The following is a 22,396-nucleotide window of genomic DNA, read 5'->3' as shown; positions in this document are numbered from 1 at the left end:
TGCTTGCTAGAAAGGCTTCTTAAGCTGTTAATTTGATCATGGCTTTGTGAAGTGTTGGACAAAAGAAGAACAGTGTTCTTCCAAAGGTGTGATAAACCTAGGTGGTACCTGCTACGTTTTATGTTGGCAGTATCTGCTTAGAAGTGATTCCTGATGGTAGATCAGAGGAGCGTGCTTGTGCAGTATTAGCATGTAAATGTCATGCTGGGATCTTTGAAATACATGTAACATCAAGAAAGTGGGGAGAACATGCAATGAATGCAATTTATCATCTAACTTCTAAATTATTCTTAATGTTCCAAATCTGGTCGCGGTGGTTGTTGCACTAAATGCCTAGTAAGAAATTGTACAGTGCTCCTTTGGAACTGTTAATGCTTTGGCAAACAAAACCCCCGACGTTAAGCTCTGCGTAATGCTTTCTTGGCCTGCGCGTCCAAACTTAAGAGGAGTGCAGAAAAAGCCAATTGTGAGCATATGGTATTGTCTCTGCATCCCTCTCTTCCAAAGTGCTCAGTACGGCTTTGTTGTTCAGCTGTTGATAGGGTAACATCTTTATTTATCTTTCTGTTGCTGTTTCTTTTTCTCACTTAAATCCATGCTCAATAGATTATTATATTTTTAAAAAGGAAAAAACCAGTAATAATGATGTCTGTATAAGCTTGTGGATACATTCTGTTATCCCCGAGGAAGAAGTAGAGTGAAAAATACCTTCTTCATGGGATTCAGCTTTGTAGTTGTTGTTTTTCCAGCCAGTATGCATTTAAAGAGAGGTAGAGGCTGCAGCGTTTGGGTTTCTGCAGGCTTCCGAAATAATCTAGTGAAAGGTCACGTTTCAGTTGTTACCACCTTGAACTGGCAGGAGAGCGCACCACTTTGATGCTGACATCAGGGGCGAGGTCCTTGCGCATCTCTCCTGCTGGTGGGAAAGTCTCCAAGGGGCTCATCCTTGGCTCTGCCATCCAAATAAGGCTCTGAATTTAAATCGGACTGGAAGCAGCCCAGGGGTTTATGTGCCTGACTAGCAGTGATTCACTTTCAAAAGAATCAACCTCTTTCTCTGTGCCAAAAATAAAACAGTAGGAAGAGCAATGGGCAGCTATAGCAGTAAAATATTTGTATTACCTGCTAAAGAAATGGTGGGTCTTTGGCATTCTAATGCTATAATAAAAAATTAAAAAAAAACCAACTTAGTGGTTTTGTAATGTGAAAATCTACAACAGATGTCATGTAAGATCATGATGAAGTCAAAATATTACTCAGGCCCTGTAGGCACTCAGTACTTCTCATTTCAGAGGGGAAACAAAAGTGAATTTCCAATTACAGTTAAGTTTGGGGAACACTGTGGAAGAATCACTGGCTTCAGAAGCAGGGTTAAAAAGAATGCAGCAAACATCTTCGTGTACTTTAGTGTTAGAAAATAGTAGTAAAGATAGCTACAAAAGGCTTTCTCATGCTTTGCGGCTGTTTCTCTTTTGAAAAAACTTTGTGCAGTGCTTAAAAATGGGATGGTTGTAAACTAACAGTAATCCTGCATGCTTATTAGGAGTAGCTTAATTTGGCGAGAGACTGAAATGTGATTTTTTTTTTTTTTTTCCCCTCCTCCCTCCATATTGCATGAGTATCTAATCAAGTAAATAGCTGCAGCAGACAAAGTACAGGCTTGTGAGCCTATTGTTTGTTTAGCAAAGGGAAACCAGTGGCTTTGCCGTGGAATGATCCTCGTGTCTGCGACATTCTCTTGCTGATTTTCTTTTTGTCTGTCCTGGCGATGGAAGCTAAAAACTAGGCCCTGCTTCAAAATTCAGATGTGTGGTAGCTCATTACAGTACACATAATCTTAATAAAGAAGTGTCATTAGTTATAAAATATGTTTACTCTAGAGTTTCATGGGTAGGAGATGGAGAGTCCAAGCTGTAGAGGGCTGTTGCCAACTGGATGGCTCAGGCTTGATTTTGTCCATTACTGTGTTTTCTATTTATGTACCTACAAAGCAGAGATGATAAAATCTGTCTGTGTCCTAATTGCCTTGAGCTTTTAGCAAATGTTTATGGACTATGTGCAGTCTTTCAGGAGATGAGTAATTAGATTTCTACATCTTGTTAAATGTGTTTTGTAGAATCTTCTCTCTTCCTGCTGTAAACAGCTTCTTTCAGTCTTGAAAGCACTTTCCAGTAGAATTGTTGAAATTTGGAACAAATACTTTTATGCTAATGGTAGCACATTAACCTCATGTTAAGCTTTGCTCCATCTTCCTCACTTCAGCTTATCCTCATGTTTTGTTCCATAATGCCTCTTGACATTTTAAGATGAACTGTAAATACTAAAGGTTATTAAATTGCTCCCACTTGGATAAATGGAAGCATTGCCATTGGTTCCTCTGGAAATAGGATCAGGACCCGGATAGATGCATGGAATGTCTTGTAAGACACGCTAATACACTTTCTGTCTGACCAAATAGGACTCCAAGCACTTCTCAAGCTTGTCCTCTCGTTCTCTGTGACATGCATGCTACTACTTGATCAACTGGCAATTGAAACTGTTCAGTACATTACAAAGATCTTCACATTAATTTGCTGGAAACAAAGCCAGCAGCAGGATTGACCAAAAGACTTCCAGCCACAGGTGCTAAATCACACCTAAGTATCAATGAAAACGCATTAAATCCACATAAGCACTCCACGAATTCCTAATGAGCTGGTGCTGTCACCGTAACAAACTAATGCCAGAAAAAAAGCTCACAGAGGTGGCCAGAGCTCTTGTCTTTTGGGGTCTAGAGGCACAATAAATATTACTGTGATTTTGATTCAAATTCTACTTAAGCTTTGTTTAAATGTTTGTCATAGAGGTGGAAAAAAGCTAAAGTAAATGTAAGACTTTACCAAGATCTTGGCTTCCTGGCATACTATACATACCGCTCAGGTATTCCTGACTACGTGTTCAAACTATCCTTCTCTCAGCTCAGAATTTCCTTTAATCAGGGACAGGATTTTCGATGGAAAAGTCAATGCCATGTACAATCTCAAGATTTTATTTATCTGACTCTTGCCCCACCAGGAAGCGCACTCTGCAGTCTTAAAAACATGGAGTCATGCATGGGGTTTTTTGTGTGCCCAGGCATTAAGTCCTGGATTCCAGTGACTTGAAAAATCATCTCTTTTTGACAGAAGCAGCTCAGCAGTCACCTGAAAGTACTTGGTGGATTGCGGCAGTGTCTGAACTAGCTTGAGATCCTGCGAGTGGTAAAACCTATGCCATCAGTACCGCAGCATCCTCACCTTCAGATTTAGCAACAGCTAAATCAGCTGCTGAATTCAGAAGAATAAGTAAATGGAGCGCTCATTTACATTTTTAGGTGTCGAGCTGGCTTACTGCCCTGTCAGTGCCCTACTAACAGTCCTCCAAGACGCTTCTTCAAAGCAGACTTTGAATAGCAATGAAAAAAAAAAAAGGAGCTGACAAGATTGGAAGTTTGTCCCAGACCCGTTTTTCAATAAAGGTAGGATACGCGTTCATTCTCTATTTCATCCTGTTCCTGCAATTTACCTTAAGACAACCAAAATGATGCACTTTCTATGAAAGCAAGCTCTGAGGACCTATCCCCAACAGGCCACGTGCTTTTAATTTTACCAAATAAGCAGAGAAGGATGAGAAACTGCAACCCGCAGCATCGTATCCTGCCTGTCCCATCACAAACTGACCACCTCCGTTAGTAGAAAACAGGGTCATGTTTCTCTATTCTAGCTTGAACCCACCGGATTACTTTAAAGCAGCTTAAACTTGCTTGTTTTGATCCCCCGGAGGCCAGCCACAGCAGGTCGAATACCTGGGGCCTGTTTCCAGCCAGGCTGCTAGCACAGGCGTTTTCAGGGGTAGGACCGGCCGTACAAAGAAAAAGCAAATAAATGCCTCTGTCCGTTGAGTGGTGGCCTTGCTAAACTACAGCAGGTATCCTGGGCATCTGCTGCAGGCAGCGCTGTGGCCTTCTCTTACGGCAGCGTCACAGGAACACGCGTTAGCTCTGGAGGATTGATCTTGCAAGGATCAGTGCAAGGACATCTCAATGAGAAAATGAGTAATTCTTTACTCTGATTATGATGATTAATTCTGTTACGTCAGCAGCCTTTGGCACAGCCAGTGACAGCAGCAGATTTCATATGGGAAAAACCTGATTCAAGAGCCAAGAACCTTAAAGGGGAATTTTGTGTGGTTAAGTAGTAATATTAATAAATGACACACAAGCAGCTATAATTTTACATATATGCAGAAATACACATACTTTCCTCAATCCTATATAAGACTTTGTACTGATGTATAATTGTTTTGCATTTGAAACATCAGCCAAGATAAAAACTGGTGTTGTTGCTGGAACTGACCAGCCACAGATGGACTCAGCTGTGGAAGCTTTTGGACCGCATGAAGTTGAGCAGAAATTCTGCCACGGGTGCCAGTTTTACAAATAAGTAATCCCTGTTGAACTGGCAGGCATCCCACTTCCCTCACTTTGAGTTTGGTTATGCAAAAGACTAATCAAGACATCTATCAGGTACGTAATTTAAGATGGGTAGGTCTCTGCTAGCACGTGTAACTGGATGGCCCTAGAGTTTCAGTTTTTGAAGGGGATTTGGCTTTCGGACGGTGCATTCCCTCTCCCGTTCTGAAGGCAAGCACTTGCCATGCACTGATCAGGTCGTGTCTCTCTCTCCAGTAGTTTCTTCCCTCAGCTGCCATAACCAAGTTGTGCTCTTTGTCAGTTTGTTTTTGTCTTGGATGCATTCCAGCTCATGTCTTTTATGCATTTGAGAGGCATTTAGGAGGGGAGTATCAAGGCCAGGTTCCTCAATCCTGTTTTGTTAAGAAATGCTCATTTGGCAATCCTAACATCATTAAAAATTATTCTCAATAGGGTATGCTCTACTGACGTATGACCTTTAGCTGTTAAGAAACAGTAGAGAAAGCACCACAAAAGTAGGTAATTCTATAATCAGTTCAGATATTTGTCAGATAACAAGAAATAGCTCTCTTGCATTTAAGCATGGCATTTAGAAAGCTGGAGTAAGACTTCAGGCGGCTGCCCTTGTATCTTGATCTGTCTGCTGTTAAAGTTGCTATCCTCTCAATGTTCCCCCACAGGAGGAAACTAAATACTATCGCTTAGATATGTAGCTTGGTAATTAACATGTTGACTTTCAAATCAGAATCACTGCAAACTCTTCTGCAAGGGTCACCTCCTCAGCTCAGACGTGCTGGTCGCTTGCCTTGTACCAGCAGATTTGCACAGAACAGTATTTGAACCCAGTGTTGTGAACACCCCTGTTTTCTCACCTTATCAATTCATATACAGGGGGTGTTTCCTAGCAAGCGTTTTATTTTTTTGTATCGCGTGCAAGGAAAAGAGTTGAAGGCTAGGCACAGAAGAAACCAGCCTTTTTGATCTAATGAGAAATTGTCTTATCGATTGTAGTGGCAGAGAGGATACACCAACATTTTTATTGCAATAAATTTTTTTATTTTCTGGGGTGCACTTGTAATGACTGCATATAGCCTCACTGATTAATATCTAATACTAAAAATGCTGGAAAGGTAATGTTCAAGTACATAGATAACTACATTGATCTGCCTTACCTACATAAACAAGGAAGTTATTTTAGTGTCAATTTGCACTTTGTACACAACCTGCTTTCCAGCTATTCAAGGGAGATCAATATTTATGATAATTCATTAGAGAACGCAGCTGACGTTTATTGTGCAGACCAAAAACAAAAATATGCAGTCACCAACCCACCACTACATTAATTTTATGAAATCAGTTAACAAAATTATTGTAAAAAATAACTTAATTTCTGATGAGCAAATGGAAACAAGTTGTACAGCTCTCCCACGTTTCTGTATTGATAGGAGAAAATGGCATTGAGCAGTTATGCTCAGTAACTCAATGACAAAACCACTTCCGTTGTTTAGGGGAATAAAAATATTCCTGTTTTCTCCCCCAGTCCCAAACCCAATATTGGTTTATTAAAAAAAAAAAAAAAAATCTCACTTGGAGTTACTGCAGAAGTCCCACACTCTTTGCTCTCTAACTTTGATATGTAAGTACCCGATAGAGCTACCCTACTGGCGTGTACACGATTCAAGTGAAGCACTGCTTGGCTCCTTCCAAGTGTTTTTAGCTTGCCAGTATACTCAGCTTAATCTGCTGGTTCCTCATAATGTGCATACCCACTAGCATAGGTCCTTCCTAAATTCAAATTGCTGAATACATCCGTGGTCTCAGTATCGGAATCCTTCCCTCCCTCATCATTGTCATCTTCATCATCATCTTCTGCTTCATATTCATCATATTCATCCTCACGGTCACCTGCATCTCCAGCCTTGCTGGAGGAGAGGCTCTTCCAGTAGGCATCATAACCAGAAGCTCCATCTGCATCTTCACCTCCAGTCTGTCGGCCAAACTTCAAAGAGCGCGCTGCAGACAGAGAAAAATCATCATGTTCCCACCCCTCAACAGCAATTTGAGCTGAGCATCTGACATTTCTGTCCATTTTCACTACTCAGCAAAGAGCATACAATGTTAGACAGCCTTTTTCTAAGTAAGTAAGTCTGACATTTTCAGATTTAATCCTTACTCTGACAGAACCTTTCTGCTACACAGTCTGTCCCCCTGCAGCCATGTTTGTATAAACAATAACTGCCCCTGGAGCATGACTTAAGTTTTAGGATAAACCTTTGGTACTCTAGCCAAGAAAACCTGTAATGGGATGTGCTTTGCAGACACGATACGTATTGTGATTTATTCAAGAGCAGTTGAGGTAGATTGTATGCATGTCATCAAATCACACTTTGAAATTCATTAGCCAGCTTCTTGCAGGTGACATAAAGGCTTAAACAGTGATTTTTTTTTTGCAATTTTTCCATAACTAAAATCTCAAACTAAAAAGCTTTCCCTGTATTGGAATCAATTGATGATTAAGAATGAGACTGCTCAATTTTGGAACTAAGAAACACAAAGTTTTTCCCAAAACAAATGCAGCAAAGCCTTGCAAAACAATTGAAAGTAATCGGACTTTACTCAGTGCTCCTATGCAGAAAAGTAGTCACAATGTGGTACTTGTATGGCGTGTTAGCTAGAGAAGCGGGCTTACTTGACATGCTCAGATCCTTTGTCTGCTGAGTTTCATGGCCACATTTAGGGCAGGGAGGCTCTTTTCCTTTTTCCTGCTTGAAAACCTTACTTCGCACATGATCGTCACAAAAACAAGCCTGTGGGGTGAAAGGAGAATAAAAAGGCTAAATGTTTTAATCATAGAAGCATACTCTTCAGCAAGAAGCAAGCAAAAAACTGTCTAACAGCAGCAGGATTTTCTGGTTGGGATTAAAATTTAATGAGCTCTGTCTGTGGTGGAACTGGAGTCTGTGCACAGAGCAACCACTTCTGTGTTGAACGTAGTTTCACGGCTTCCTGGGGAAGAGGCTGGATGAAAGTGCTAATAAACGAGTGGAGAAAGTAACATACTGAAGGACTGGATTATAGTGCTTGCCCCCAAGGAGCCTGGCAAACTTTGGTTTATGTTGGCAAGCTTAAATAAAACACAATCAGAGACGTATGCCAGAACATAACTATGCAGTGACCTGAAGGCAAGAATTAGAGATTGAAATTTCACATGTCGAGCACCAGGGTGCCAGTGAAGTTATCTGGAGATGGGAACAATTTGGAATATGAAATCGATGCCATGGGAGACTGCAGGGAAACATATGGAGGGTAAGAAGGCTAAGAGCAGGCAATGAACCAGCACCTGGAGAAATCTGGGCAATGCTGATGATGAAGCAGGTGGAACTTTTTACACAGAATTACTTCTGAGTGTGTAAAATCAAAAGCCTGACATCAACAAATTAGCCTATGCATGTGTAAAACTGGATTAGCTGTGGTGATTACTTCTGTTGGATCCAGGCTGCAGTGTTTTCTGGTCAGATCACTACTTGACTGTACTTAAAAAAAAAAAAAAAAAAAAAAAAAAAAAACAAAACCACCCTTTTTTTAATTGTCTCAGTTCTATGCTGGATCAAAACATATTCCAAAGCCTTGGATTCTGTTCAAGACCAAGGATTTGGTTTGTTTGCCTCTTCTTTTTTAAAAGGCCCAAACATGGTGCAGCCCCAATTTAAACACAGAGGGCTGGACAAAGTGAAAATCGCCTCATCTGACGTAAGGATGCACAACCCTGGTTTGTGGTTAACAGGCAAGCAGAGCTGAAAGCCCTTTTGTCCCCCGTAAGTCTGCCCCCAGGTTTCAGAAACTAATACAAAAGTATGAATATTTTTTAATAACGTAGAGGAAGGCTCGATACCAGCCTGGGAGGCTACGGAGAACAAGTCTAAAATCATGGCTACTTGCAATGGCCTTTGCTCTTTACCTTGCAGCGCAGGCATGAATGCTGCCCCAGCCTGTTACAGGAAACACCTGTTGGAGAAAAATCAATATGTAAAATTCAGTGCTTGGAAACTGCATATCTGTGGTGTTTTTAAAACCTTGTAAAAGCGTGTAATAATGTAATTGAGGCATTTATTTTTAATTCCCTGACACAACTGCACTTTGGCAACACGAATCAGTCGCTTTACCATACAGTACCATTTTACTAGATTTTTTTTTTTTCCAAGTCTAAGCCTCATTGCAATAATGTAATTTGACACAAAAAGTACAAGTTGAAGAGGGGAAAAAGTTTAACTATTTCTTGAGTTTCTAAACTTTTAAAAACAGAAGCTTCAGAACCAATTTGGTATTAAGTGATCATCTTGCTTTTCCTTTTCTCACAATGTCAAAAGAAGGAGCGCTAGCATTTTACAGTTGCTTTTAACAATGCCATGGCAGCCGTTATTACCTTTATCTCACTTAAATGGGATGTGAGAACACTTAAAGCTTGCAAACTTCCAAACCGAGAACAGTTGTTTTGCTCTGTATTTTCTGTCATGTCCTCTGGAAACACACTTTATTGCACGCAACTTCATACGAAAATCTGTGTTAAAGAATTGTAGCTGGCACAGAATCGGTGCTCAAAATCTAACTTGTCTTGAAGCTTCAGACTGGTTTCTTTACTCCACTAGAGGGACTATAGTAAAGGCAACCACACAGGAATAGCCAGCAACACGAAGCTGGGTGAATAGTTACTCCTCAAGAAGTACTAATATGTATCTTATCAGTCTCTGCAAGTACTCATTCCCTTCCACCTTGCCTTACCCCTGTGCCAACTAAATTTTTGAATCTGAAGTAATAAATATTATGAGTTCTCCACATGAGCAGGACGGTTATGGGATTTAGTGCTCTGTCATGTGTTTGAAGATGGAATTGGAAATGCTAATGTGTGTATATTCAAACATTTCTGGAGTATCTGCACTTTAAAAAACTTCTCTCAGATAGCGATGGAAAGTAACAGCACCTTTTTCACAGCTAGACTGGGATTTAGACTACAATTGCATGACTGCATTTAAAGTTTACATATTCTGCAAAAGTTCAGGTTTTATGACCTTGTTACCACATGCTGACAAAAATCCTGCCTCTCTACCAAGACTGCACTGTGCCATGAAACGTTGACCACAGTGAAAACCCTCAAAAAAGCAAGTTCTCTGTTCAGGGTGTGACATCACATCTGTGAATTCAAAGCTTCCAACAATCACTGAAAAAACATTCTTGTGGAACAGCTGTTGCTGCTTCAGTATTGCTATGCAGGAAGATATTCTGGCAGAACACATCAAGGGAAGCTAATCAAGGCTTAGAAAATAGCTGGCTGGGAAAAAAAGGATGGGAGATGAAAAGGAGATAAGAGATTTCTAAAGACACAGACTCTAACATTGAAATCAACAAACATTCTGAATTGGGAGAAATCAATTAGGACCCGAGATCAGTCAGTTCTGAAGAAACCAGTCATGATAAAGAGCACCTTGAATTTCTATCATAAGACTTGAAAATGTTATAATGGTCAAAAACCACACATGCAAGTTTTGGAAAGGACAAATGCTTGTCTCATGGGATAAACCAAACAGTAGTTAATGGTGGGTAGAAAAGAAGTACTTCTACAAAAGATTAGTTATTTCAAACATGCATAGTCTTGGTTTGGTTTGAGGTTTGTTGTTTTTTTTTTTTTTTTTTACTTCCCTTGAAGTTTCCCTGTTTCAGCCAGAGATGAGTAGTGGATGAGGCATGGCCATCATGTGCTCTTACAAATACCAGTTTCAGTTTTGTCCACGCAATCAAAGTCAAAAAGGACATAAAGTCTTCAGCTACCTGTTCTTTACTCAGTAAAAGTGGACACGTATCGACATTCGATACATGATTGACACACATGTCCACTGGCCAGTGAAGAAACTAACACTGAGCTCATGCTCTGGATGAACACTATTTTTGTTACTTCCTTCCGTGCTCACCCTGTCTCTCTGAATCAGACAATGACTGCTTCCTGAGCCATGGCCTTCCTCAGGACTTGCTGCTTTTGCAAAATCGGCAGATGCAAACCCTCCACCAACATACAGGCCACTGACAGCAATCTGGGAAAGTTCAGCCAGGCTAACAGGTGGTATTATTTAAGGCAGCTGTTTTCCATGAGGAACAGCTATCTAGGAATAGCTCATCATATGGTCAGAAGACTGGAAGAGAGCTCCTTCTTGCCTGCAGAGCTTTGTAGAGTAAAAAAGCAGCATCAGCAGTTCTAGCAGTTCTGCTGCAGTTCTGGCCACTGCCAACACTGCAACTTCAGAGACTGCTGGCTCCTGCAAAGGCAACTTCCCACGGGAGGCCTGTAAGCACCAGGCAGGGAAACAACTGCCACGTACAGTCTGGCATAGAGGAAGGTCAGAGACAAAAGCTCTAGTCTAGGTAAGTGGACATCCAGACCAAGCACATAGGAAAGAGGCCCTTTCCTCCAGTGGTGGTAAAAGCCATTTGAAAAAGGCGAGGGAGAGTATTCTGGAGCACAGAGGAAGCAATTGGAGAGTCTGCTTAGCTGTTGTGAAAGGGATTATAACTAACTTACATTTAAATGTCTCTGCTTCCAGAACTTGGCAGCTGGCTTGATGTTCAAACTGATCATCTTCACAGAGGAAATTGTGGCAAAAAGAGCAGGCGAATATTCTGCCTCCTAAAAGATTTATCAAGGCAAAATAATCAGCAATGGGCATAGGCATCAAGTTCTGCTCTGCAAATAATTTAGGCAGTAACTTTGACTGAAGACCAGTTCTTCCTTCTGTCACAAATGCTTTGACAAAGTCCTAAATTAGACACTGCCATCCATTATTACACTGAAAAATACATGTATCCTATAATATAAGACAACATAAATATTAAGCAAGTATTACTTCTAGTCCTTTTCTTCGTATTAATTCGACTGTGGCATTACGTATTTTTTCTTAAATCGGATCACATTCTCTCTCACCCAGCCTCCTTCCCGCCCACCCCCTCACCTCTGATGCATACCTGCAATAGACACTTTAAAGGATTCCACACACGGAGATCGGTATGGTTTGCTAAGCAATTGGGAATCCAAATACCTGTACTAGCACAGATGCATGGAGTGGGAATGGCAGAAAATCGTGTGTTGACAATCTGATGCAGCGCTTAATTATGTGAAGCACTCAGCTGATAGGACAGTTAATACTTTAGAAGACATAACCATCCCCGAGTTGAGCACTGTATGTTGTTGAGCAGGTCGTTTACATTCCCCACTGCATAAGGTCTGTTTTTAAAACGGGAAGAATGCCTTGCTTCGAACAAACATACTGCAAGGACTAATCAGTGAAGATTAAAAATGCCACGTTAAGAATATAGGTACAACAACTTAAGCAATTTGAGGAGAAAAGTATTGTTTAGGTTTTCTTACTTTTAAGTGTGAGCAACCTACCGTGGTCCCAGACACTTCTTTCGCACTCAATACATTCTGCATCTGCGAGAGGGCAGATACACGCGTGTGTGCTGAGACACTTCCTCCCGTGACACACCCAAGCTTCACAGAAATCACAAATTGCACCCTGTAATTACAGAAAGATATCATCCTGGGACTTGTGCAATACCTAAGGGGAGACTCTTATTCCATAACCCTGAATGTATCCAAGTATCTGTTCTCTCAGTGGGTTCATTCCAGTTGAGCGAGAGAGTATGAACTGCATCTGTATTCCTATCAAGCTGCTCCACAGTTCATCTTGTTTGTTTGATATTCATTTCTGCAGCATTAAATATAACGCAAAATAACTTGGTTTTCTCCTTTTCTGTTTTTTTTACATTTCCTGTCTTAAATCTTATGCATGAAAACTGTGTCCTCCAGCTGAAACCTGAGATCCATAAATGATAACAATGTTCTGGCAAAAATGCAATTTCAAAAGAGACCTGAAAAATGCCACTAGATTCTTGCAGCTGAAATCACTCATTCAGATTTTAAACCATGCTAATTAGAACACAAGCTCCAGAGAAAGCAAAGATCAAATAACTCATTAGAAATAGTTAGACTCTAACTTTCATTTTGATTAAGCTACAAGATCTACACATCAACTATCCCTTAATTGTAGCATTTAAGAAGCCTTCTCAGCCCATATGTAATAAACTACCGTGTGCATTACATGCACACAAAACTAAGAAAACAATGGTGAATCTAAATTAATTGTTGATGAAAATATTGCACCAGTGAAAGCATGGAATGTGTTTAGGAACTTCAGACTGGAAAGGCCGGCTGTGCTACTGAGAAAAGCTGACTGCTGACTGGAGGCAGAAACAGGACAGAGGTTTGGTCCATACCGTATTTAATCCAGAGGCTATGACATGTCATACCTTGCTTTCCAGAATGGAGTAAGTAACTTGTCCTTCTCAACAAAAATGCAAAGGCCATAAGCTATGATTATCTCTGTTAAGAGCCCAAATTATTATTTTTTTTAAATAAAATTCCCCCCTAATGCCATGGAACAGATTCCTCTGTCATACTACTGATGGTTTCTGCAATACTGACAGGACAGTGACAAAAGTCCACTGGTTTCTACAGAATGATCCTAGATCTTAGTGGAGACTGGGAATTGGCTACGGGCCACGTAAGCTCCAGCGCTGTTAATGCGTGTGCTTACGGCCTGCCACCAACACAGATCTGTTAGCATCCAGGACATGTGTCAGAGTTTGCAGGAGTTGAATCTATAAATGCAGAATTTGGGTTTCCAGTATACGAGGAAAAATCAGTTTGTGATGGTAAAATGAGGAAAAGAAAACAAACAAACACACACCAAAAAAAAAACCAACCAAAACTTGGCATGGTACATGCTGTCATTCCGTACATCTGTGTTATCTTTTTCAGAAAGATTTGCATAGAATAACCCCATAGTGCAAAAAAGGCTGTAATTTTGTATACATACCACCATTGCTAGTCCAGTACTGTATACGCCAGCATGTTTTATAACACAGTCCGAAGACTTCATCATGCATTTGGTTTTTCCTGTTTGAAAAAAAAGGCAAGCAACCAGAAGAAAATTATATAAAAATAAAAAAAATTAGAATGTATGTTCATATAAGAGCAGTACTTCAACTAAATGCCTGTGCTTAAATGTAAATCTAGGTAAAAATAACACAAACACGTCTGCAACACACCCTTACATCTCCCTTAGATCAAATTAATTATTGTCTGTTTTCAGCCAAAATCTCTTGCCCCAGTCCTGAGACAGAGCAAGACAACACGTTGCCTTATTATGTTTTGAGGCATTGGCAAGAATTTCAAATGTCAAAACAAACCAAAGAACAAAATTAAGGTGAAAGTCAAGCAATGACATCTTAAGAAGTTGCATTTAAAACTGCTGCTAGTTCTCTCCCACCATAAAAGCAGCATGTGCTGTGTGAAAAGCTGAGGTCCTCTGAAAAAACATGTGCACCTGATGATTTCATTACTTACAGGTACTTGGATGCTTGGGTTTTTGGTGGTTGTTGTTGGTTTTTTTTATTTTTTTTAAACCATCTAAGATATTACTTCCTAGACAAAATAATTCCCTTTAAATGCTGGGGATGGGTGGGAGAAAAAGCCATACTCTGCACTCAAGTCATTCTGACACAAGCAAGCAGTTAGGGTGACAGCCTTCCCCTACTCCTTGCCTCTGACATAAATAGCTCTGCCAGAATGATCCACGCTCTGTATGCAGTTACACAAGCAAAAAAATCTTGTAGCTAGCCCTGGCTACTGCAGTGGAGTTTTATCACTGATTTAACTGCCCTGCCACAGACCCCTTTGGTGTCTCTGTTATTGCCTGCTTAGAGAAACCAAGGGTGCCCCCTGCAAACCCATTCAGGAGCTGACAAAACCAAATTCTGCTCTGAAAATGTAATTAAATCCCAGTATGCGGCATCAGCAGAGATACCAAATGGCACTTGGAGGGTGAGGAAGGACCAGTGGTGGGCTGAGCTGGGCAGTGTGAGGTGGTGGGGGTATTACCGGGTCTGGAGCACTGCAATACAGCTACCCTGCTCCCATCCCTCAGGGCCTTCTCTAAGAAAGATGCTGTTGGTTTGTAGGGGCTGTCCCCAACGCTTGATTAAGCGCCAAACAGCTCTAATGGTCTTTGCCTTGGAAAACCCTGGGACTCAATGTAATTTTGTGGTTGTTACTAGGAATGCTTTTCCTCCAGAAACATACTGTAGATTAAGATAAATTCAACGCACAGGAGTCAACTGCAGATGTATAATATACTGTTAAATAGACAGCACGGTTTTGTACTTCACTGCATGATGACAGAAGGAAGACTTATAAAGGATGACACGCTGCCACTGCACACTAACAGCCTGGCTTCCAGAAATGCTCAGTATCTGCAGGTCCCAGCAAAGGCACTGGAAGCTGCAGATGTCAGCAGCTCTGAGAGTCAAGCTACAAAACAGCCAAATTGCTTAATGACAAATTGAAAATCTGCAAGGATGTGTCGAAACAGTAAAACAACAAAATTCACCTCAAAGTATGAAATGATTATCAACGTTCCCTGCAAGCAAGCAGCTGTTTAAAAGAAACAAGGGCATTTTAGCCTGATTCAGAGCCAAGTTCTGTCACTAGGAGTCATTCTCTTGTTATTTCAAAGCATTGGCCCTTTAGCACATATAAATAACATGAGCAGCATATTACATTACAAAACCATGCAAGGTGAATAATGTACTGTTGCTTTAATTGATATTAAACTGATCAAAAATTATATCAACCCCAAACAGCAGTATTTCTAGGCACCTTGCTGGCAGTCAGAGCATTTTTAACTTTGCTGTTGTCATGAAACAATATCTGACACAGTCAATCTAGGGAAATGGTCAGTCGGATGTTCTCAATCCTAAAAGGCAGTGAGATAAATTCTTCTGAACATCAAATACTGAAGACAAGCCCGTGACCCAGACTTGCAAACCTCTGGGGGTCACAAGCACACGCATTAGTGCATGACCAAGCAAGATCTCTTCTCAAGGAGGATATTCACAGCAGACTTAAAAGAATCTGCTCCAAATATCACAAAGGTACTTTAAGACAAAGGTAATCTAACTGCTGAGAGTTTAACACCACAAATGGGACTGAGGATAGTATGTTTTCCTTCATTATTTCTACTTACCACATTGTGCACAAATGGGTAATTTTTGAACAGAGTTACAGAAGTAGCAAAAAGCTCTATTCTTCTGTCGTCTAGGCACATGGAGGGGAAAAAAAAAAAGAAATCAACCGTTAAAAAAAACCCTGTAAAATGTTTGAAACCAATTAACATTAAGCTACTGGTTTTAGAAGCGGAAAAATACTTACCTTTGGCACTTATCACATTCCTAAAGAAAATAAATAAAATACTGGTAATTATTTTTATTCTGGGTAAAATACACAAAATGTACAGACCCCACAGGGACTCTGAATTAGGTTCTGATTAGGAACCAAACTTTTTATTCGAGTATCATACATCTGATACAAATGTAACCTTAAATATAAAGGAAGGATGGCAGGAAGAATGGCACTCTAGTGGCATTAAATAGTCAATGTAATAATCACTGGGTTTAGATAATTTAAATTCAAGTATTGTAATATAAAAATACTTTAGGCTATTTTACCATTGAAGCATTACAAGGATGTTTGGCTAAATCTATGTTGGCTCTTGAAGCCCTTATCTGCTTTTCACGTTCACGACGGTTCTCAGCTTTCTTACGAGCACCAGTCTTCTTTTTAGGCATTTTTCACTATCTGTGGGGGGAAAAAAATAGGTATGCAATGAATGCGCACAAACCTATGTATGTAAATACATGGATACACATGACACATCCAGCACTAAAATTGCATTGTGGAGTTCCCATGTTAACTCTGTTTCATCTCCATTGGTTTCCTTTTCTGAGAGTTTCTTTTTCAAACGTAGAATAAGGGGCCAGTCCCTTAGGAAGAGTCACGTGATGAACCATGAAGAATCTTGTGATCTGGAAAGGACTTGGCTGTCTTAAACTTTGTACTTAACTATCTTTGAAGTGTTTTGCCTTAAAAAAAAAAAAAAAAAAAGGCAAGCTATGTTTTGTAGGGTTGTTTGTGATGGGTCTCTCTGGTTTTGGTTTGCCTTGCCTATTTAATAAGGACAATATTCAGCTCATTTTCTCTTTTATTTCTCTCTCATGCTCACTAACCACTTCAATCAGTTAAAAAGCAATCCTCAGGTAAGCGAATCATGGTGTACTGCAAAAATGCAAATTTCACACTTCTTAAAGGCTTAGAAAACAAAATGTCATTATACAGATTTAAAAGCTGTGACAAAGGGATGTCTGCACTGCTTATTTATCATTCCACCACATTAGCAATAACGAATAGATGAGCATGCATTGCTTTGAAGACGCCACTGTTTCCCAAGAAGGGCCTAGGCTAATCTAATTCCATCTGGTTCAACACGTGTGTCTTATTTTAGCATCCTAGGAGGGAACCAATCCAATACAGTGGTGAGACCATCAGGCAATCAATCAGACCACTGCTCTCTTGTCACCTCCACAACGAACTGCGCAGTACTCACATATGCTTAGTCTACTCTGTGTTTATAATAAATTAGGCAAGTATTGTCCTGACTTCATGAAATGGAGAACTGCGAGATTAAAGCTGTGATCTGATGTTAGAATTTCTCTCGTAACACAAGCACTCAAGATAGACACCCTTCCTTACGCTCCATCTTTATCATCCCCTCATTTCTGCTGATGAAACTGTTGTCAGTGTCACATTCTACACTAGATACAGGTTAAAAACAAAAAACCCAAACAACAAGCACCCCCAAGACCCAGATTAGCACAATCTGGTGGGGGAAGACAGTGAAAGGGGTAGCAGTGGTAGTTGCTTAGCAAGCATGGGAATAAGAAAGCAGCTAAGGAAGAGGCGAGGACCTCTCCACTGACCAAGAAATTGCCTTATTGAGCAAATTTCTAAAAAAACACTCCCAAGTCTATGGCCCAGGTGGGCACACTTCTTTGTGCTTGTAGCTACCAAACCATACTTCCTTGCAGATGACAAGATGGCTAAATGTTTGGAAGGGTTTAGCTCGTATTTTGGTACCTCACTACAGTGCTTCTGTTTTGAAAACCTGGCCTCTCTAGCAAGTTGCCCCAACACATATTGCACTGTACAACTAACCTGCAGTTCTTTTAGCTACAAGTACACCTAACGGCGCTCTGCCTTTGATTTCCCAAACTGCAGAAATATACTTTCAAACAATTGACAACTGAGCCTCAAGTGTCATCTTAAAATCTCAATCTCCGCTTAAGGAATTTGAAGAAAATCGCTACAGACTTGGGGCTTGGCAGAAATCAGCCCACATGATGGGATGGCTCTGCGCAGGCAAAGTTCTGCTGATGCTGGTGTGTCTGGGTGGCTACCAGGGGCCGCTGGCCTGAGGAAATGGGAGGTACCTGCTCTCCCCAGCCTCATCCCTAACTCCACGTAGACAGACACGCTGGCATCTGTAAGGAGAGCTGCAGCATCAACAGGCAGCGAATTGTGGCAGCTTAAACTTGGAAGAAAATTAGTATCTTTGTTCAAAAGGTCTTATAAAATAAACCCAACAATCAACCCAACAATCCTAACTTTCCCAAACAAAGAAATATATTGTCCTGACCAAATACTAAAATTTGGTTTTGATAGCACACATAAATCAGTTTGCTCACCCTGCAGCATTCTGCACCATGTTTAAATTGTATTAGTGTCACATTTTGTAGTCAAAATCATATTGCTGAGCTGCTTGCTAGCAACTGTCATTATTCCAGAGCATGGTATTTCTGACACTGGGAGTCCAAGATGAGGCTGCACACTAATTTTCAAACTGCTCGAATGCTGATTTAACAACAGAATCTAATGGTTAGTATTTATACCTTGACTTCTTCACGTTACCTCATAATCGAAAGCATCAAAATGACAAATTGTTTTCATGACAAACATTGTCTCAGTGATTACAGAGGACATAGATTATAAGAAATCTTTAAGACGGTAGTTTTTAGAAAGTTGCACTAAACTAATAACAAAACTGCAATGTCAGGTCCTTTTAACAAAGCTATCAAGTCAATATGGGCTTTCAAACACCATCCAATAAATAACAACATCCTATAGATCAATATTCTATTGCTTTTTCCCTCTGAGCTTCCACTTAAGATGTCTGTTGTCTTTGCCCTGAGTTCTAAACTTTTAGGGAATTTACCATCTTTTAATTTTCTGACTAGAGCTATTTTTTAATTTTCTGACTAGAGCTTAATAGTGTTATGATGCCAGAAATTGATAGTAGAAACTGTTTACCTGCAACTCCTTTCAAATCAGGGTATTGCACCTTTTAAAAGCACTAATCAGTATTTAAAATGCCTCTGCAGTATGTTCCACCTCCACTTTCCGCAACGCTTCTGTAATCTGAGGCTGATGGATGACCCAAAAATGTATTCAGGCACCACACCACCATTACTAAATGCTCAGACAGGAAAGAGCCAGTGGCATCTGTCTGCAGTCCAGCTCCCCCGCAGGGTGCATGGGAGAGAAAAGTGCCTCTGGGGCGGGCCTAAAACACCAGGTCCAATCATCAAGGAAATGTCTACAGCGAGCTACTCACTTAAGATCTGCTGGAAAGATTGTGTGAACCTTTTGCTTAAACAGAGTCTTTTTGCTGAAGGCAGAGACTTAGAGCCATGCTAGCACCCTCCTTTTCATCTGTGACGCTGCTGTTAGAGAAATTGCCCAGGACGCAGTAGGTCCATGCTTGGTTCCCTCCTCAGCCCCAGAAGGTATGATCCTGCTGCCCTACAGAGCATCTGAGCTCCCGAACGGGGAGCAGTTCTGCACGAGTGGTTCTTCTCCATTTGAAGTTTTCTACTCGGGAGCAAACTGCTAGAGTGACTGGGTCAGAGCAGCAGCAGGAGCGAGCGTGACTCTCCAACTTAATGGCTGATGCTGTGGCACAGAAAGCACAGAGTTCAGATATCAGGAGGCTGTGTATGAGGTGAGCAGTAGTTCGCAGGAAAAGGCCTAAAATGTGTTGCGTGCGTACTGGGTCCCCAGTACTGTGCATTTCGTTCTCTAAGTTTCACCTCCTGTTCCTCAGGTGCTGTGTTATTTGCTAAGGTAAACACAGGCAAGGACAGCAGAGTTCCCACCACAACTCGAAAGACCGCTTGTGTATTTTACCTGATGGTTGTGCTATCGAAAATACATAAACAATGTCTAGCATCTAAATTCTGCTGAGGTCGTAGCATGCCTATGCCATTTTTCCCCCTCTTGAAGATTGTCCTTGATGAGGTCCCAAAGACACACGCTAAGTTTGCAGCAGACAGGAAAGCACATTGCACCAGCAGATTTCTGGATCTTCTGTGCTGAGGACGACATACCCTTGCGTCGTATTATCTTATGTGATACGCTAACCACCCTGCTGTCACAAATACAATGAACAGCTGTATTCATCTGGGGGGCAGGGGAACTGTCGGGTTACTCTTGTCAGGCCACGCAAATACTAACAGCCAAAAGAGACTTTCCATATTCAAGACTTCTTGTACTTCACCACCAAATAGCTTCTACTTCATGCATAGAGGGATCAGGGTAAATTTCCCAGGTCACATCTGATTCTATTCAGAATTCAACAAAATCTGTTTTACCGCTTTGCAAGCATTACACAAGATCCCAGTATTAAAAAAATATGTATGTATTAGCAGTATTTCATACTTATGTCATTCCAGTCCGTGACGCCTCCTAATAATGAAATCATGTCCAAGGCGCTGTGCTTTCAGTGCCTGCCTCCACCTTTTAGTAAGGCGGCGGCTAACCGCACGGGCTGCTGCGCTGGCGAAGGGCCCAGCTGTGCACAGCGTTCCTCGGGCACGTCTCTCACCGATTCCCCCCTCTGGAAACGCACCTCGGCCCCGCCGGTAACGGCCGCCTGCCCGCCGGTAACGGCTGGCCCCGCCGGTAACGGCCGCCTGCCCGCCGGTAACGGCTGGCCCCGCCGGTAACGGCCGCCTGCCCGCCGGTAACGGCTGGCCCCGCCGTGAGGCCGACGCGGTCTCACCACCTGATTTAAGGCTGTTAGGTGAAACGCCAGCAGCAGGCTAGCTTTTCGCAAAACACGCGCACACTGCAGTTTTTCAGCTTTCGCTATTTTGACCTTATTTTTTAGTATTTTTACCTCGGCCCCCAACCCGTGTCGCAACACGTTTCCAACCTGGATCGCCGTGCTCCGTGTTTCCCGGCACTTATCTCTGGGGAAGCCAGCGACCGCTTCGCTTGCTCAAAGGGGGAAGCCGCGGGGGACCGGGACCGGGACCGCCGCCGCCCCCTCAGCGCCCCCCGGGCCGCCCGGCTCCAGCGGCCGTGCGGAAGCCGGAAGCGGTGCGGTGCGGTGCGCTGCCCGGCCGGCCCCGCGCGGCGCGGCGGGAAGGTTCCGAGGGCGGCCCCCCTCAGGCAGGCCCCTGTCCCCGGCGGGCCGCCGCCCTCTCCCGCCTTTCTCGTCCCGGCCGCGGCAGGCAGCCGCGGGGCGAGGGGGGGCACGGCCCGGCGTGCTGGGTCGGGGAGCCTGAAGGGGCAAAGTAAGCAGAAATGGAGGCTCGGGGAACCGGGAAAGCCTGAGGCTCTGTCTGACGGGAGTTAGGGAGGGAAAGAAATGCCAAAATAGCAAGTCTGCGCTTTCTCCTCACAGAATTGCAGTGTCCGCGGGTTGGACATCGAATGGTTGGGAACCGAGAAAGGGCACGATTTCCACACTGCAGAGAAAGGTGTTGCCAGAGTTTTGGAAGGAGACATCATAAAAAATGGTAAATATATGGATACCGAAGACAGCACTCTTAAGCAGGAGTAGTTAGCACCTGCATCTTGTGTACTAGTAAGCACTTGGTGTTATAACGCAAACTGATTTGCATGCACTTGCACCTTCTTGACACAGAAAAAAAAAAAAAGCCAAACTGCTATCTCCACATGAGTGTCTGTGTTCTGAAGAGAAATTAGGAAAAAAATGTCTTTTGGTGTTATTTTGAGGATCCTAATTAACGTAATCTTCCTCCTCACTTAAAATATGCTGTTGGTTTCACTGTGGTTGGGAAATCATTGAAGTTTTTATAAGCTGCTTACATGGATGTTATTGTTCAGTGTTTGTTCCGTTCTCAACTTTTGTTTGCTTTCGTAGGGATTGCCCCACAACTTTCGCTTGACAGAGACCAAATGTAGGGCACGGTAATTGCAACAATATGTTGTGATTGTAGTTGATTAGGGTTGGCACCTGAAAAGTTATCTCTGAAATCTTTCATCAGTGCCTCCATCTGTTTTCAGAATAAAGTGTTGTTTAATCTTAATGGTAGGAATATAATGTAGCTTAAAAAGGGAAATAATATCCGTACCATAAAAAAACCCCTGTATACAGCTCTGTCTCGCCTGAGGTTATGCAAGTCATGCTTTGTCACAGATCGACTTGCCTTTCAGAAGGAGAGTTCAACTGTTTCTCAGCAATTTCTGCTCATTTCCCAACTCAGCCATCTAGAGGTCTGGAACCTAGTGGTGCTTGCTTGACTTCTGCAAGAGCTGTGAGCTCTGGAGCTTGGTTTGGTTGGCACACATGAAAGATACCGCATGAGGTGTGAAGCGGTATGAAGTATGTGGTGATGCTGTATGGACTTGCTGCTCCCTTTTCTTTTTACGTAGGATGAGCACTTACTTAACTCCTCCTCATAAACAGCATACAACACAAGTAGAAACGTAAGGATGTCTTTGAGTCATTTTAATGTCAAAAGTTCTTCCTACAAGCATATTTATTGCTTTCGTGCGTATTGCCTAGAAAACACTTCGTGAAAATCATTAATGATGTATTGTATAGATACTTAAATGAAGATGAGTGCAAGGATCACAGAGCAGTTACATTCCAGTGTGTTTCATAGTCTTTTGCCTAGGAAGGGTTTGATACATGTTTCGTA

General features: G+C 41.9%; 1 protein-coding gene across 2 annotated transcripts; it reads right to left on the bottom strand.

Annotated features, from left to right (window-relative positions):
- Positions 1 to 1,386: 1,386 nt before the first annotated feature.
- On the bottom strand, positions 1,387 to 20,834 carry ZNF330 (zinc finger protein 330). Of its 2 annotated transcripts, none has more exons than XM_082315683.1 (10): positions 20,659 to 20,834; positions 16,061 to 16,190; positions 15,765 to 15,784; positions 15,580 to 15,650; positions 13,372 to 13,451; positions 11,883 to 12,009; positions 11,019 to 11,123; positions 8,409 to 8,455; positions 7,140 to 7,257; positions 1,387 to 6,463 (listed from the first exon to the last, which is right to left on the bottom strand). In XM_082315683.1, exons 2-10 carry the CDS (start codon positions 16,178 to 16,180, stop codon positions 6,186 to 6,188), a joined length of 966 nt encoding a protein of 321 aa, XP_082171809.1. In that variant the 5' UTR covers positions 16,181 to 16,190; positions 20,659 to 20,834; the 3' UTR covers positions 1,387 to 6,185. The 2 variants fall into 2 exon arrangements, with proteins under 2 accessions (XP_082171809.1, XP_082171808.1); XM_082315682.1 differs by having other exon boundaries at positions 1,388 to 6,463; positions 20,623 to 20,834.
- Positions 20,835 to 22,396: the final 1,562 nt, after the last annotated feature.

Source organism: Platalea leucorodia (genome assembly GCF_965183815.1).
Source record: "Platalea leucorodia genome assembly, chromosome: 6".
Classification (NCBI taxonomy): domain Eukaryota; kingdom Metazoa; phylum Chordata; class Aves; order Pelecaniformes; family Threskiornithidae; genus Platalea; species Platalea leucorodia.
The sequence above is the reverse complement of the archived record's forward strand: the minus strand, read 5'-3'. Positions and strand labels throughout refer to the sequence as shown.

Bases quoted from the DNA above. Each gene is read 5' to 3' on its own strand.
- ZNF330 (XM_082315683.1), bottom strand. From the start codon at position 16,180: ATGCCTAAAAAGAAGACTGGTGCTCGTAAGAAAGCTGAGAACCGTCGT. The intron at 15,785-16,060 runs GTAAAATAGCCT...TATTTTCTTTAG, and splicing joins ATCCTTGTAATGCTTCAATG to GAATGTGATAAGTGCCAAAG. The intron at 12,010-13,371 runs GTATGTATACAA...CTGTAATTACAG, and splicing joins GTACTGGACTAGCAATGGTG to GGTGCAATTTGTGATTTCTG.